Genomic DNA, 18900 nt, shown 5'->3' on the forward strand with positions numbered 1-18900 from the left:
CTGACAAGATTCTACAAAGTGGCTGATGATAGAGGTCTAAATTACAATACTGGCCCAGCATGAGTGGATCTGGATTCCTGTGTCTATAGTAACTGACCATCTGTATAAATATAAAATAGATGTTCTCATATTAACAGCTTTTGGGTGTTGAAGGAAGGTGAAGAGGAAATATTCAAGTATCTAAACAGAAGGCATGGAGCCATGCCATGTGATATCTGATAACAGATTACCATATATACTTGAGTATAAGCCGACTCGAGTATAAGCCGAGACCCCTAATTTTACCCCAAAAAACTGGAAAAAGTTATTGACTCGAGTATAAGCCGAGGCTGGGAAATGCAGCAGCTGGAGGCTGGATCCACCGAAAGACGTCTCTGCTGAGATGAGAGAACGGGGTGGCAAGCCGCCGAGAGAATGGGGCGGTGGAGTGCTCCGCCGAGAGAATGGGGTGGCTTGCTGTTCTCTCGGTGCAGCACGGCAGAGGCTGGATCTCGCGAAAGAAGTCTCTGCCGAGAGAATGGGCGGCAAGCCTCCACCATCCCATTCTCTCATTCTCCTGGGCAGCTGAGAGAAGGGGGCGGCAGAGGCTGGATCCCCCGAAAGAAGTCTTCGCCGAGAAAATGGGCGCTGAGATGAGAGAATGAGGCGTTGGAGCGCTCCACCGCCCCATTCTCTCGTTTCAGCGGAGACCTCTTTCGGGGGATGCAGCCTCTGTCACCCCCTTCTCTCAGCTGTGGAAGTAGACAGGCAGACAGACATTTTTATATATGTGTGTGTATATCCACATGTGCACGCACGCACGCACACACACAAACAAACACGGTGTTCCAATCCCTTTGCAGCTTAGTTTCGGGAAGGAATCCAGAAAAGCCTTTTTTTTATTTGAAAGTAGTGAATAAACTCCATATATTCTTTTCATCTTATTGCAACTAGTGTTATGGTATATTATTCAGCACTCTATAAATTTTATTTTTTATTGCCAATGAATTAGTATCCAAATTAGTTAGAATTTACAGAGTTATTTTTTTATTTTTTTTTATTTTAATTCCATTTATATCCCGCCCTTCTCCAAAGACTCAGGGCGGCTTACAAGCTTAGCAGTAGCCTTCATTCTATGTATATGCCTGCTTATTAGGGCTTTCACACACACCCCCAAGCGGCATTATTACAAAGTCAGCTTAATTGCCCCCAACAATCTGGGTCCTCATTTTACCTACCTCGGAAGGATGGAAGGCTGAGTCAACCTTGAGCCTGGTGGGATGCGAACCTGCACTAATTGCAGGCAGCTGGTTATCTCATGGATTAACTACAGAATGTGTGGCAAAACTCTTAATCAAAAAAGCAAAATTGCCATCATCTTGCCCAACCAAATGGCTGTTTGATGCCTAATATTGCATTTTTCAAATTCTTTGTTAAGCAATATCCTGGTCTTACCTACAATTATGACTTAATTCAAAGAAAACAAAACTGTTTCTTGGAGAAAAAGCTAGTCATCTTATTCCTCTTCTTGTTCTGTCTTAACTGGTGTTACTTCAGTTGAATATTCTTATAAGTAACACAGCCTATTGGCAGAAAAAAAAGTGAGTTTCCTTTTTTCACCTAACAGTTTTCTTACCTTTTAGAAAAGTCCTGTATTTAGATAGTGGCAATAACCCATAAACATGGTTTATTAATGGACCACTCTTGAAGAACAATGCTTTCAGGTAAGCTACTTTTATTTCTTAATATTTTTATAATATGTGATTATCAGTGGAATTTTTTATGCAGTGGACATATGATCTTAATTCATTTGATCTTAATTCTGCTGCTCTTTATTGGGTCATCTCTATAGCCACTGCTTCAAGAATGGTGCAGGGTTTGACCTAGGGTTATAGCTGAAAACTGCATATAACAGGGCCTTTGAACAGAAGTATCTTTTAATAACATAAGCAATACTCTAATTATACCATTGATGTTTTTGTAGAATTATGGTAATTATAGTTAAATGCCAACATCTTATTTGTTCCGCTACTATAATAGCTTGGGTTTTATTTTAAATAGAATTGATATGTTTCAATAATTAATTAGGTAATATATTATTTCTAATCAACTAAAAGTATTCCCAATTAATCATTTAATAAAATTTAAGACTATATGAAATAGCAAGTGACTATCAGTATTTTAAAACCCTTTTTTTCTCTCATATAAAGGAAGGATACCTTATCTAAATTATTTAATTTGATATATGATTATAACATCTAAGATATGATGTTACTTCAGAAATATTGTGGTGGTAAATTTCATGATAATCAATAAATATGTAAAACTGAGCAAAATTTCTTTAGTCAGATTGTTATCCTAATGTTAAGGTAATTTCATCCAAGAATAATGATATTTGTATTTTAATTCCATTGTAAGTCATGGTATTGTTTTTATTTGTTTGTGTAACAGAATAATCCATGTTTTAATGGTGAAAAATGGATGGCATGTTTTGTAATTTTTCTAATTACAGTTTTGTGGATATTTAAACACTCTTCCTTATTATTTAATGAAAGATATATTAGCAGCTTGGTGTGAAGCATTATTATCATATTTATTTTACAGGATTCCAAATGTTTAGTGTTCATTTTTGCTGTTTCCTCTTTCAGCAATATGAGATGAACCACCATTTATTTATTTATTTATGGCATGCTGCTTTTCAGTAAGCAACATCTATATTTTGAGATTTTGCTTTTTTAATAAAACTGTATCCATTTATGAAATCAGTTTTGTACTCAGTTATTGTAATATCATAATTCCAGCATATTTTGAGGCAATAATTGAATATAAGGAAAGGTGTTTTATATTAGAATTGTGTAGAATATTCAAAAGATACTATTTAGAAAACATATTTTTATGATTGAAGAATCTTCCTTGACATCATTTAAAGCAGCCATGTCCCATTACAGGGCTCATGCAATTGCTTTGAAAGCTGTGCTTGGCTATTTCTGTATGAGGATGCATCTGTAACTGCTTTATTAGTGTTTTTTAGAAGAAGGGGATGTCTTGATTTTCTTACCTTAAATATATTTCTTTGGAGTTATTGTAATAACTCCATTTTAGAAAGTCGTTTCTTTGTGTTCATCTATATCAGGAGTGTTAAACTGATGGCCCACAGACCAGATGTATCACGTACAAGCCACACCCACACCGGCTCTGCAAAGGCAAAAAACATCATGATACATCACGTGACTCAGTTGAGCTTGACACTCGTGATCTATATGAACACAGAAATAAGGAGGTATAAATGTTTGATTACTGATAAACTAAGATAACAAGACAGTTAGTGGAAGATAGTGGAATCAAATGCATAAATGTAGGGTTATATTAGAAGCAGCACTGATTCAGGAAAAATGATGGCTGTCAAATCCTATCTTATTTTAAACCTGAAATTACTGACGAAATACACTTCAGTATTCTTCTACTTCAGTGCGTTTCTCTTTCCTTACCTCCTTGATTTTCCTGTTTTGTTGCATTGCTAAGTGAAAGCATGCTAATAAAAGGAAGGAAAAGATATAGCTTATTATCTATTCAAACATGTATCAACTTAATGGAATGGAACAAATGGTCCTGTGAATTAAGGTTGCATTAATAAGACTATCATTTTATGAAAAACAGGTGCAATTTGAGTACTATAGTGTAGATGGTATTCCTATTAAAGACATACTGTACTGCTAACTGTAGGATATAAGAAACCTGTGACCTCCCAGATGGTGTTTGACTCCAACTCCATCAGCTTCACCGAGGGTAGCCAATAATTAGGTATGATAGATATTGTAACTGAACAAATTCTGGCTCCACCTTTAATATACCATTCTTAATATACTGGATCTCATTTTCAAAGTTACTGTGAGGAAATATAATTTTAAAATAAAAAAGCAAGTGTACAGTGGAAAGTTCTACAATACAGTAAAGAATGAAATTAGGAATATATTGAAAGAATTAGTTAATATCAATATGTGAACCCCATAACTGTATTTTCTCCAAATGTTATTATTCTCCCCCTTCCTTCTGGCATATCTGTTCTGTAAGATGTCTTAACATCTCTTCTTTGTTATCATTTTTGGCCATTTTGCTGTCCTTCCAACAAATGACATGAGAGAAACAGAAAGAAAGAAATTGACCATTGGCTGAACCATTGATTTTTGCACTATTCTATTGACTAGCTGCAGTTATCAGGGAGCACAGTTGTGGTGTGGTATACATGCAGTTACCAAAATTGGGAGGATGGAGTCAAAATAATGGCACTACATGGAAATAGCACTACATTTTTATCAGTAGCATTAATATGTCTTTCCTCCAGTACCTGAACATATATACAGATCTCCTCAGACATTTTTTTTTTCATCTCCGTGCTTTTACTCTCATAAATTCTAAAGCTTTGACTTCTCAACTCATTATCTGCCATTTTCATTTTCTATGTGGAAAAATAAATTTCCATCATGCATTTGAACCATCACTTTTTACCTGTTTCTCCTGGTATAATCTCTTATAGCATCTGTGCAGAAAGGGACACTAGAAAAGGACAGCAGAATGCATATCAATTAGAAGAATCTTTGTTAATTTACTATAAAAGTTTTACTATTTGCAAATATTTTATGGAATTACGATTGTTGTGGAAATTTTATCAGGTCTTACAAATCTTTGGTAATATTTACCCTGTTATATACATTAGATATTCTGTTTATTTTTGTTCTTCATAATTAATTAACACTGCTGATAATTCACCAACATTTAATTATTTTCTTTAGCATTGAGAAAGGAATAGTTATTAAACTTTGTAAAATTATAATGTTGAATATTATCAGTGTTTTATACTTGAAGTATTAAATGAAATAAACTACATAGTATATTTTGGAACATATTTCCTAGAAGTTTTCAAAAGAATATAAATATAAATATCTCTGTAGCTCTTCTGTATATAATATGACTTTTCTTTTAAAGAGAAAGAGCTTTTCAATTGTTATTCCAGTCCCTAGTAGTAGGTTTATTATCAGTGTTTCCTCTTCCCCAGTCTCTGCACTGATTTTAACAAATAAAAATGTTATAGTGCTGATATTTTAAATTGTGACTTTACCTCTACAGTAATTGATAGATTTTTATTTTATTGTAAACTGAACTTTTTACAACTTCTTGTTGTAACTGGATTTTTTAAAGTGACATGGGTCAAGCTCAGAGCTTCTCTGTATGGTACAGAATAACTGTTGCATAAACCAAAAAATACTTTTACATAACAATAGCCAGAGAAACTGTGATACCTACAGTTTGGGCATGTTAATAAATTTATAAATACTATTTACTATATTATTTGATGTTAAATCTATTTTGTTGTTGTTATTTCTGGTATGTTGAAAAGCTTGAAATATACAAGAATTATCTTACATTAAAAACAAAATTAAAAAAAACCATTATCTTGAAATTAGATTTATAGCTTTCTCATTAGACTTATGTTAATCTGGTAATTGAGACTTTCCCATATTATTAATAATAATAATATTAGAAAGTGCTATGTAAAATCAATTTTTGTTCATTATAATGTGATTTTAAATTGTGTAGTTTAAGATTAATATTGACAAAACTTCATTTTAAGCACTAATTCTAGTGTTACTGAAATTTGATTTTAGTGTGTGTGTGTGTGTGTGTGTGTGTGTGTGTATAATTATATAATATAGATAACTAAATTTATATTTTAATTGTGTAAGACAAAAGATGTAGTATTTGACAAAAATAGAGTACATCAGAATGCAAGCTTTACTTTTCTAAACATATGGTAACAGAATTTGTGGTACATCTGCTCATTGAACTTGTTGGAATTTCTATTTACTACTCTTTAGTCTTAAGAAACAATTATTGGAGAAATATTCATAGTAGCAGTGTATTTCTTTTTTATTTTGTGAGTTTACCATCTTAATTTTAAACCATTAATTTATTTTACATGTGTATGCATGCATACTTACATGCATTACTTATTGCTTGATTGGCATTAAATTCCATTAAGTTCAAATGAGGAAGATAAAATTTAGTTTTTCAGGCTTTTTCTATTTAATTTTATATTACATTACATTTGTTTATTTTTTTAACTGTTTGGTCTAAGGCTTGTTGAGGTTGATTTGCTCCTGAACTGCTTTGTTCCCAGACATTGCCATCATCCCCAACTACCACCAAGTCCTCTCCATCTGATCCCATGACCACCTCCAGAGCTAATCAGGTATAGTATCATTCTACCATCTACACCATATTTTTCACAAGTGGCTTGCAAACTGGAGAAAAAGATATGGTGGGTTGAGGTTTTATTTATTCATTTACACCCATAATCATGAATATTTAATGCTGTTGCTCAAATAATATCATTTTATCCTGATAAATAACTCAAATTCATTTTTATCAACATGGCATGTGACTCTTATGAGGTTGCAATCTCATTGCATAAACTCACATTTTATTTCTTCCTAGCAGCAGCTTTTGGGGTTGCATTAGATATGCTAAATATCTCTGAAGCATCCAGAGTATAAATAAAATATAACATGAGACTTCTAGGGCTTTATGTGTTTTTCAAGGAGATTTGGTACTTGATAATAATAAAGAGTATATTTATATAGAATTATTTTGTAGTAGTAACCCTATGTATACAATGGGGCTGGGAGCATGGAAAACCTCATTTTAAAAAAAGCAAATTTAAGGTCTCAAATTTTAATAGGTTTTTGACACCTTCAGAAAACTTATTTTGTATATACAGTATAATTAAAATAAAAGTTGATGTAAAAATTTCCATTGTGAAGGTGTGATATCTTTTATTGTAGGTCTTGTAATTAATATTTATCTTTATTTAAAGTAGATTAAATTTGCTTCTTTTGCTAAATAAGAAAACTATGATTCCAGATTTTCATAATATGGAAGATTGGAAGGTCTATTGTGTTTTTTATGGTGGAACCTTGAATGAGGAAAGTGAAATTAAATCTCGTATTTGCTTTTCTACTTATGCAAATGGAAAAGTAAGATAAGTGCAATAAACTGCTTTTTAAGAGAAAACTTAAATAAATGTGGGTAATACTGCTCCATTCCTTGTCCTTTTTGTCTAACTTGTGATGTATTTCTATGGTTCCCTGATGTCTAATTCCAAGGAAGCATTTGATACTGTTAAACAATCCCTAGAATTCACTGCTTGAGGGTGAATAAACTGAAATTAAATCCAAGCAAGATAGAAGTACTGTTAGTATTAGCTGTTTTTTGTTTGCTTTTGTTTTCTGGCAAAATTTCTGTTTCCCTCAAATAACATATTTCTGTCCTGGGAATTCTTAATCCTGACCTGTGTCTGGGTTTCTAGATGCCAATAGTGACAAATTATGTTTAGGTGTCTCCTGGATTCATTCTTCAGCTAGTCTGTGCTGGCAACAATTATCCATGCCTTGTTACATCACAACTAGATTTCTGCAGTGTACTCATTTTTACAATAGGAAGTGCTGTGTTGCTAAGAAATGCAATATCAGAACAATATTGTAACTAACTGGAAAGATATGTACTGATTTCAAGTCTTTTTTTGTCAGAGCACAAATTAAAGTGCACTTTTATCTTTTATAATTTTAGATCTCGCTGTAAGAAGGATTATATCTGTTTTTATGAAACTTTCTAGAGGTGAATTCCTTCTGAAGATATTCCTTCAGATTTACAGAAAGTCTTTCCTAGATCCTAAACTGTAGAACAGGGCTTTTCAACCTTTTCACCCATTGTACCACTTTTAGGATATGGCAACATCCAAGTACCACCAGTCGCCTAGCAAGGTGTCAAAAACTTGATGACCCCCCCCCTGAAAAAGGAAAAAAAGTGATGAAGTACAGGTAGTCCTCGGCTTACAACATTTCGCTTAGTGGCTGTTCGAAGTTACAATGGCACTGGAAAAAGTGCCCCCCAAGCCACAGCCAAGCAAGAAACCTGCCCACCCGGCAGCGCTCTTCCTCCTGTCTGAGGTTTTCATTGTTGTGAGCATTTCTGTTGAGGATTGGCAGTGGGTGGGGGGTGGGGGGGTGTTTGGTTTTTATTTCCCCCCCTCTGCTGGGTGGTTGCAGAAGGTTTTGGTCACTTCACATGACCCTGGGACACTGTGACCGTCACAAATATGAATCAATTGCCAAGCATCTGAATGTCGACTCTGAAGATGCTGCAACATTCCAGCTGATCGGAGCTTCTTCTGGGCTCAGCAGAAGCACCGGGATCAGCACCGAGCTCCAGCTGGAGCCTGGAGCTGATCCTGGTGCTTCCGCTGAGTCCTGACAGCCCCGAAGAAGCACTGATCCTGGTGCTTCCGCTCAACCCTGACAGCCCTGCAGCTCCAACAGTCTCTCGCTCAGGCTTGTGCAGTGCTGCCACCGGTTCAGCTCATTCCTCCCCCCACTACCACTTTTCTAGGATGGTCGCGTACCACCTGCCAGGTGCCAATGTACCACAGGTGGTACCCATACCACTGGTTGAAAAGCCCTGCTGTAGAATACCATCTTTGGAAATGTGTTTGGTTTCTTCCTCTTCACTTTTAGAACTGTTTTGAGGATGCACTTTAACTAAAATATTTTCATTAATATTGTACTATTTTATTTCTTTTAGCTATGTTTTGAATTGCATTTAAAAAGAATATTTTTTTTCATTTGTTGCTGTTAATGCCCTGATAATCTTTTTTTCAATTTGAAAGATGAGATATATAGCTAGTCCTCATTTAACTTCCCCTCGTTCATCAACTATTTGAACTTAACAGTAGTGCTATAGAGTATATAGGACTGGTCCTCAATTGTTGCAGCCATTACAATGTCCCCCAGTCATGTAATCGCAATTCAGACACTTGGCATCTAGTTTGCAGTAATGACAATAAAGCATTCCACAGTCACCATTTCCACCTCCACTGCTGGTGTCCAACAAGCAAAATTTAATGTGAAAGCCAGCAGGAGGTTACAAATGGGTATCAAATGCTTGAAGGACACCATAGCCACTTGGGATTCACATAACAGCAACTAGGCCTGACAGAACTGCAGTTTTAAGTGAGTGCAGTCCCATGATATATTAACTTTTATAAGTGTTGTTTAGCGATGGAGTTCTTGATCTCAATTACCCTTGGTAAGTAAAGACTGCCTGCCAATCTAAATAAATGATTTTGTAATGCTATAGTACTTTTAAATTATTATTTATATTAAACTTCATTGTGGTAGAAATACAATTAAATATCTACCTTATCGCATTCTGAGTCATGACATTAAGCCATAGAAACTGTATATGTCTAATAAATAACAGTACAATTTATTCAATAATCAGCAAAATTTACAAAGTATTTAAGAATAAAATACATGTTCTAGGATAATGTTGCAGAATCCAGTCTGGATTATTCGCCAGGACCAGAGGTTTTGACATTTGAGCTTTCGGACACATGCTGGGGGCCATCTTCAGGGATTTTTTCTCTAGCAGAGTGTGCAGAATGTGAGCATAAAAACTGTGACCAGATTACAACTTTTGAGGAATAGTTATAAGAGGTATATATATGCCTCTTATAAACTACCATATTTATAATTTATAAATATAATTATAAATAATTATAATGTAATGTTTGGAATAACTTAAATGAACAAATCTTTGTACATTATACTGTATCTTTGTTATCAGCTATTCCATACAGCTGTCTCTAGAATGTTAATAACAAAGAAAATAATCACCTAGGATTTGGTTCTAGGATTGCTGCTAATCAGTAATTTTAAATTACATAAAAAGGAGTTTTTAAGTTAGCTTTATTAAAACCCTTTAGTTTTAATATTATATCTCATACTTCTTTCACTGTCAGGAAGGACATAGTTAGATTTCAAAAATTATAGTACATTTCTTGTTTACAATCATGTCTTTGTCACAACAGTTTCTACTTACCAGAATAGGAATTGTAAATAACATATATTCTTTTTACTTATCAGGATAGGAATTGTGAATATCTTAAAACTGAAAGCCAGTTTGGTATAGAGATTAAGGTATCAGGCTGGAAACTGAAGAGTGTGAATCATGATGTAGTGGATAACAAATCATTGTGAAGATTTCTATGTAGTGTTCTCAGTTTGCTATCTCCATAGCTTTTCTGAAATCAGTAGACGATTCTAGGTTGTATATTAAAAATTTCAAAACATGCCAATGTTGAACATTTCTATGCCTCAGATAGTCTTGATTTAGTATTCTAGACCTTTAAAATATGTCTCAGTTCCACAGTAAGGAATATAGTAGAATATTTAAAATACTATCAATTGGAAAATAATGACATTAGAGGTGATTGAATACATACTGCAACTTAATTTTATATTAGAGAAGGAACATTTAGGATAAAACACTAAAGATAATTTACACATTTTACTTAAATCTAGATCATAACACAGTTCTGACTTGACCTCTTGCCAAATACTGCTGATATTTAAATAAGAATATAAATGAAGAATGTTGTTCCCTCACGTATCTATCCTACTAATATAGTGGGACGTGACAGTGCATAAGCTTTACTTTGACATATATCAATTTCACATTAGGATATTTATAATGTTTTAGTTGGAGTAACTAAACATTTCACACCTAGTATATGTTCACTTTACCACCAATTACAACCAAGTTATTTAATTTTTTCAAGATTCTTGTAGTGGGTATTAATAAGCTATATTTAAAGAAATCTGTTTTAAGAATTGCAAAGCTCTTTCACAGACAAAGAAAATATATTTATACAGAGATAGGTCTACACATTTTACAAAAAGATGAAATGGTAGAGGTTGCTGCTACTTCTAATTATAGATGAGAAATTTTGAATTGATTACAGTATTTTTCCCCTTAGGGCCTTTCTTTCCTATTATATTTTTATAAATATTTTTATCATAAAAATATAAAAGAAAAATGTCATATTACTATTAGATATGTTCATTGCCTTGAGTTATTTATGTAAACAATAAAGGTAGGATATAAATAAATATTTCTAAATGAATCTGAACATGCCCACTTCAGACATTTTATATTAGGACAGGAATTGTCATCTTGCATGACCTTTGTTCTTGAGGCTTTTAAGTTTTGGGAGACATGTTTAACTGTTCTAAATAATCTGTTTAGAAGTAATGTATATTTATAATGTGGCACAGTTACTAGCCTAACATTTTCTTCTAACTTGATTAAATTGTTGCTTTTCTTCCTTTATCATAGTTAACTGGCAAAATTTATTCTCAGATTATGAATGAAGCTTGAATTCTTGCATGAAAATATTTTTTTAAAAAAAAATAAAAATAAAAACAGAGAAAAAGTTATTCAGTTAAGATACATTAATTCTTTTTTTAATCTAACATACTGTTGCATAGTGCCACATGTAATTTATAAAGAAAGCTCATGACTATTATATATATATATATATATATATATATATATATATATATATATATATATATATATATATATATATATATATATATATATATATATATATATAAAATTTTAGATATCAGTATGCCTTGCTGCCTTGAATCTGAAAACTCACTATACTGTTATCATAAAAACCTAGTTCCTAGTAGATTCATTATTAATGTCTTTATTTAATTCATTTCAAATGTCATCTGAATAAGTGGCCTCATTTTTTTCTATCAATAAACTTATCAAATAATGATTGTGCATGGGTAGGTATATTCTTGTATTTGTTCTGAATGTATGCACATAAACTTCAAAGCTCTAATATTAACTCTTATAATGAGTCAGCAAATCTGATGGTACTATTATTTAATGCCAGATCAATCCATAACAAAGTAGTGTGCTTGAAAACATTTTGGGATAGAGTTAGTAGGGACCAAAGACCTCTTACACAGTGCAGGAAATAAAAGCATTTTTCATAGATAATTCTCCATCTTCTTCATAATCAGTTTTGGTGAATGGAAGATATCACTTCCTTTAATAAATGCAGTTACTGTTAAACTGTATTTTTTCCTAATACTCACAATCTGCCTACCTATAGTTAAATCCATTATTCTGTGTCCTGTCCTATGGAACAAAAGAAAACATCCTGATTTTCTATGTAACACACCATCATATATTGTTGATGATGCTGTTGTATTGTCCAATACCACCACCATCACCACCCGTGCCTTCAATAACATATCCAGTTTTTTCAATCTGTCTTCAGTTGGTGTTTTTTTTAGTTCTCTGATCAAATTTGTTGACTTTCTCTTATGAAAGGGGAATAAAGTGAAACAATTTCTTCTTGTCATTTTGAAATTATATTTCAATTGATGCAATATAAATTGGAATTGCTCTTTTTTTGCAGGCCATCATATTGCTGACTCATATTAAGCTTGTAATTAATCACAATTCTAAGCTTTTCACACATACTATTATCAAGCCCAGTTCATTTTTTTTACTAATTATAGAAGCATATATTTGTCTCTGTTTTCATTTTATAACTATCAATCCACTGCCCTAACCTATCAAGATTGTTTTGAATTTTAGAATACTAGCTATCCCCTCCACTTGTGTGTTATCTGCAAATTTGCATTTTTCCCACTTCTTAATCCAAATCATTGCTGGACCTAATACAAAGCTTTCATCACCCCCACTTCATATCATTGTAGTTTAATGAGGGCCTATTGATAAACACACTTTGAATATGATTTACAAATCAGCTGTTGATACACTTAATAAATATAATATCTAAACCATACTTCACTATCTTGAACACTGCAACTTTGGAGTTTTTTGCTTTTGTTTGTTTGTTTGTTTGTTTGTTTCAATAGTGTAAAGCCCAATCCCATTTGGCTCAGCAGCCAGACTGGGCACACCTCATTAACAGCAGAATTAATAAGATAGCAAAGGTTCACTGGGCGGTAGAGCACAAGTCAGCTGAGGTCTCGGAGTACTTCTGTATTGCAAGGGTGACTGTGGCTGGGACTGGACTGTGCTCGGATGGCTGTAGCTTCCAAAGGTGTGGCAAGCAGCTACAGATCCACATTATTATGGGTCTGCTTGCTGCCCTGCAAGGCAGAATGTAGGACAGGCAAAAGGGCAGAGAGGGCAAGAAAATAGTCGTATGGGAGGACTCCGTCAAACCAAGACCAGAACTGCATAATTACACATCACCCCCACCGCGGAATGTAAAAAAGAGGAAGAACAACTACTTAGAGCCTCCGGCATGAAAATACAGGCAATGACAAGACCAATGACTATAGCTCCGTGGTGGTGAACCTATGGCACGCGTGCCACAGCTGGCATTCAGAGCCCTCTCTGTGGGCCACGTGCACTGTCGCCCCAGTCCTAGGCCTTCAGCTGGGTTTTATGAAACCTTTCCACTTTAGTCCTCTGCCACTGTGTGCAAAAAACAAACAAAAAAGGTTCAATCAATCAATTTCAACTTCTCACGGGGAAAAAAAATCTCGCAAAATTGGAATTGATTGATTGAACCTTTTAGTCCCACTCAGTCTGCTGTTACCACCGTGGCCACGCCCACCCAGTGCGCCATGCCCACCCAGTACCCGATGATACATAAATGGGTTTTGGGTTGCAGTTTGGGCACTCGGTCTCTAAAAGGTTCACCATCACTGCTATAGCTAATAGGACTGACAGTAATCCTTTTCCGACAGCAGACACTCAGAGAAAATCACACTCCATAGGAATGAATGCAAGGCAACTTGAAAGAATACAGCCAGTTGAAACGAACAGAGCGGTGATGCGCTATATGAGTGCAGCTTAGAAACGCTGATGATATAAATTCAGTCTCCCCACTCTGATGATTTCATCCTAATGACGTTGGTAGAAAATCTTTCAAAAGGGATGTCATAAGAATCTATTAAAAATGCATGATCAATAAAATCTATGTAAAATACTTTGTGCAGTTAACCTGCTGGTATGAAATATAGTTAAATCATCTGATTATTTTTGTTAGTAAAATTTCATTGTCTGAATATTATCTGGCTTTTCTCCACAATAATAATAATGTAGCAAGGTCTTTTTTTTGTCATCCAGGCACCACTTAATTATTTATGTTTTAAAAGTTTAATTTTAAAAATCAGAAAGATATCATGGTATAAAGGAGATCACCAACCACAATCATCAACTTATTTTTAAGAACATCTCTAGATTTCAAACAGTCCTAAAAACTTTATAGAAAATAAAAATTATCATAGCTTTTATCATAGTGCTTCTTTCCTGCCCAAGACTGCCTATCTGCCCCCCCACAAAAAAATAGGACAGTGGGGAGCAGCAAAGTGGTTGCAAGGTTACAGAAAGTCATACTAGTTTGATCATTTTTTGTTATGTAACAGTTGTATTCTTCATTGTAACTATATTCTGAATATGAAACCTCCTAACATCCTAATTTTGCAGAAGGTTCTTAGAATTCCAAGTGCTCCAATCAGCCATATAAACCTAGCAGCTCTCTTATGTTAATACAATAATTAATAAAATAAATAAATCAGTATAGAAAGAAACTTGGAAAGTTCTGAGTTACATTTTAATAAATTATTCAGCTGCTCTTTTATAAGTATTAATAACATGGGATTTAACACATCTAATTGCATGCTTCTTGTGTCTGAGAATCTGCCAAGAAAAAGATATTAGCAGCCCTGATGTTAGGAAATCTTTAAATTGCTCATAATTAATGATGTGCAACGAATAAATGAAATAAGGCTTAGTTGGCTAATGTGCACACTATTGGAGCAGATAATCACTTCATACAAGCACAAATGATATCAGAACAGTATCTTCTTCAAAATATTCTTTACTGTTAGAGTATCTCTCATCTGCCATTATATACATGGCTGTCACAGTAGATCTTCTCCTACAGGGGTATCAAATTCAATTTTATTGAGGGCCAAATCAGCATTATGGTTGCCCTCAAAGGGCCAGATGCGCGTGGCCAGGTAGGTGTGGCTGGCTGTGTGTGGCCAGGTTGGCCTGATTAGGTAAGCGTGGCTCAGTGGGCATGGCCAGATAGATGCACCCAGCCCAGCTCTGTTTCCCTAAGAAAACGGCTGGGAGTGCCCGGCTCTGCTTACTTCTTCCTTGAGGCGGCTGCTGCTGCTGTGTTCACTCTCCTTGGCCAGGTTGCTCATGGTGGGTGCAGGACGGTAGTGTGTGTGGGGGTGAGGCTCACAGGTGCCACTCCAAGGTGGGTGCTTCACCTGGTGGGCTGCAGTGGCAGCTTCCCCTCTGAGCCTGCAAGTTTTCTGGGCTGGAGGAGAGTGTAGGGGTGGCGGGACTCCTGCTGAACAGGGTTGCTGCTGCCACCATGGGGGCAAGGCGAGGCAGGTGGCGGGATGGCAGGGGGGGGCTGGCTGTAGGGCCTCAAGATGTGCAGGTGGGGTGGGGTGGGGCCAAGTGTGGCTTATTGAACATCCTGGGCTCATATCCAGCTGGCCATCGCTACCAGCCAATGAGCAGCTGAGGAGCCAACAAGCTGCAGTTGCTGTAGGCACTGCCAGCCTCCGCATGCTTGCTGCTTCCTGTGCATGCCCCCAGGGGCCGCACCTGGCCAGGTTAGGGTGGGGTGGACCAGGGCTGAGGTTGTAGGGGCCAGCCCCTCGCTGTCTCCAGGGCAGTTCCAGGAGCCAGATCTAAACACATCACAGGCCAGATCTGGCCCACAGGCCTTGAGTTTGACATGTCTGTTCTTCTGAGTCCCTCTATATAGTATGAAGAAAACAAACAAAAGACTTTTAGAACAATTGAGTTTTTCTACATTTTACATGAAAGAGAAAGATATATTTGATGACCACCATTTAGTATTTTTATACTTCTGTGTCAATGTTTTTGTAGTTACATAAATCCTAAAATCTGATATAGTGTAGCAATACAATAAAAATCTAATCCATCAAAATAAATTGTTTTATGGATATTAACTTAGAGAATTAAATAATGATTATTTGTCATTGTCAGACAAAATTATTAGTCTAAAATGGGTGCAAGGGCAGTATATGAGAATATGCAATGTTTGAGCCTTTCATATCACCCAACCTATCCAAGGCCCTTTTCAACTGCAACTGGAGAGGAAACTCAATACTTCAACCATCCTTATGGCAAACACATTTGCTCTTTGATACTGCTTATTTACATAAAATACTATGTCCTTATACTCTGCCGAAATTCAACAAACCACATAGACACTGTTTGTGGGTAAATATATTGTGCTATTGACATGAAAGTGATGCCATTTATTACTGGGAAAAAAGAGAAGGAAAACTCATTGCAAAGTTTTACAAGCCACTATATATTTTCAATTACTGATACGGAAAAGAAATAGAGATAAGCAATAGCATATCAAGGAGCAAGAACAAATTTTAAAGAGAAAATACAGAGTTCATTAAATACTCAGGCCAGTTTAATTTAGGAAAAAAATGCATTACAGTTAAGTCTGTTAAATTGAAGAAAATCTAAAGTGAGGGGATGAGCTCTAAAAAGTTCTGAATCAGCTCATTTCAAGATCTGCCCACTACTGGAATACTCAGAACAGCCTTTTACAAGTTTTCTTATTCTTCTTCATCCACTTCTCTTGACTTTCATTTCTACAGGCTTCTGTGTTATATTGGATCAGTGACAGAGCAGCAACTAGCAATTATTCTGTAGAATACTGTATGTATCACTTTATCCCTAAAGGGATACTCTTGAGTGTGTCAATAGATTATCACATTTTCTGCTAAACTGCTATATTGCCTTCATTTTATTTTATGAAAAATACAATGTATAGAGACTAAAATTTCTGAAATGTTCTTTGTAAAATGGTGGTTTTTAAAATAGGATTAACTTAGAAAAAAATAATAACCTGAAAGGTCATTTTCTAAATTACCTAGCTAAAGAAATTGTTATTAAACAACCTTACAGCTATTTTCTGAAGTAGAATTGGAAATAATACCCTTCCCCCCCAAAAATGAAAATAATACAAACCAAGTGATACAAACCGCCCCGAGTCCCTCGGGAGAAGGGCGGTTTATAAAAACAAATAAATAAATAAATAAATAAAGAAATCTTATATAAATAAGGTGAATAAAAAATTTAAATGTAATATATTTATTTCATTATCAAGAAAAGATTGTACTAGTGACTCAGTATTTCAGATTGTGTGCGTGTGTATTGAAAAGTAAGAAATTGGTTTATCAGATTAACCATAGAGTAACAATAAATAATAGCAAAGGTTAAGTACATATTATTCATTTTGAAGAGCTTAGAATCACAATAGAAACATACTTTTAAATATACATGTAAATTTTAAAAATAGTTTATTGGTACAGGACATCTTACTCTTTAAAGAGGTTTTTGATATTATAGTCTCCAAAATGTTCACTTCCATTGCCTTACTAGACATCTGCTAGAGCAGGGGTGTCAAACTGGTGGTCCGTGCAGCCCACCCCACATCCACAAAGGCAAACAAGTCATGATATGTCACATGATATGATCGAGTTTGACACCGTGTGCTAGAGAAATGCAAGAAAGGCCAGAAAACGTGCCAGTTGTTTTTGTGTATTTGTGCTTAGCAGGAAATAAACTTGGGTAATGGTTTCTAAACATATCACAAGGGCACTGGCTCTATAAATCATTGGCTCAAATTTGCACCTACATTTGAGATCCAGTATTTTTTTCCTGTCTTTGTTATTGAGTATTGTAGAATGAAAAATCTTCATCGGGGTCCAGTCCAAACAAAATGGAGACTGCTTTAGAAAGAAGGTTGTAGTTTATTGAAGAACAAAGCCTCTTTAAAGAGGTTTTTGATATTATAGTCTCCAAAATGTTCACTTCCATTGCCTTACTAGACATCTGCTAGAGCAGGGGTGTCAAACTGGTGGTCCGTGCAGCCCACCCCACATCCACAAAGGCAAACAAGTCATGATGTGCCCAATTTCTGCTTCTCCTAGAGCAGGGGTGTCAAACTGCCAGCCCATGGGCCGGATGCATGTCACGGAAACCACGCCCACCCCATTGCTGGCAATGGCAAAACAGTCCCGATATGTTGTGTGACATCACGTGACGTCACAAGTTTGACATATTTGTCCTAGGGGATCCATAGAGGAAGGAAGAAAGGGAGGGAGGGAAAATAGCAATCAATCTCCAAATAACTAAATTTTTCAAAGAAATCTGATATTAGAAAACTTAATACTGATAAATGTATTTTCTCAGAAATAAAATACTTCAAAGGGTAGAATTTATAAACTGTTCCTTTAATGTATGTGTATTCTGTCAACTCAGGGAAGAATCTTTAAAAAGTTTGCATTCATTTATAACAACTTATAAAATTTATGAACCATTAATTCATAAAAACTTTTTGTTCAATTGAATAAGTGTGCTCATTTCATTTTAAACAAAGAACTAACTATTCATGATATCTTTTAATTACAAATTTTCAAACAATATTCAAGACTATATTCTATTCTGTTTTCGATAATCTTGCCTATATAAGGGGTTTCCAAATTTGACAACTCTTAAGACTTAAAACTCCCAGAATTCCACAAATCTAAAAGTTGCCAACTTTAGAGACCCTGCTATATATGATCTAGTTGGATCAAATAGAGTAACTTTAATTAGTGAAAAACATTTCACAATGTAGTTATTTTTAAAAAAAGAAAAAAAATATCTATAAACAACTCTGCAGATTTTAATGTTTTATTCATCAAAAACTTTGATAGCAAAAGAACCATTTTAAATCATTTGCTGGAATGAATATAGGCCATATAATTCTGTGATGAAATTGCTGTTCAGCTAATTTACTTTTGGTTGAAATAGAGCATAACTTTTACAAATAGATTGTGCCACCACCAATGCCACACAACAGCAATAAAACTAATAGATTGAGCTCACTAGAGAATCAGTTTTTTTAAAAAAAATCATGATAGGCATCATTTTCTAGAAATGTGTACTTTATTGTTTTTAAGA

The 18900-nt window shown here is 34.8% G+C and overlaps 1 protein-coding gene across 2 annotated transcripts in view; it reads left to right on the forward strand.

Annotated features, from left to right (window-relative positions):
- Positions 1–18900, forward strand: part of LOC308679232 (RNA-binding protein Nova-1-like) — a 35544-nt gene that overhangs the window by 7664 nt on the left and 8980 nt on the right. Inside the window, exon 2 of one of the 2 annotated variants that reach the window (XM_081346821.1) lies at positions 6155–6226. The exons of the other annotated variant lie outside the window; for it this stretch is intronic. Within the exon in view, the coding sequence (XP_081202947.1) occupies positions 6155–6226 (72 nt within the window). The remainder of the gene's footprint in view (positions 1–6154; positions 6227–18900) is intronic. 2 annotated transcript variants of the gene reach the window in all.

The sequence above is a fragment of the Vipera berus genome (genome assembly GCF_964194415.1).
Source record: "Vipera berus genome assembly, contig: HAP1_SCAFFOLD_67, whole genome shotgun sequence".
Classification (NCBI taxonomy): Eukaryota; Metazoa; Chordata; class Lepidosauria; order Squamata; family Viperidae; genus Vipera; species Vipera berus.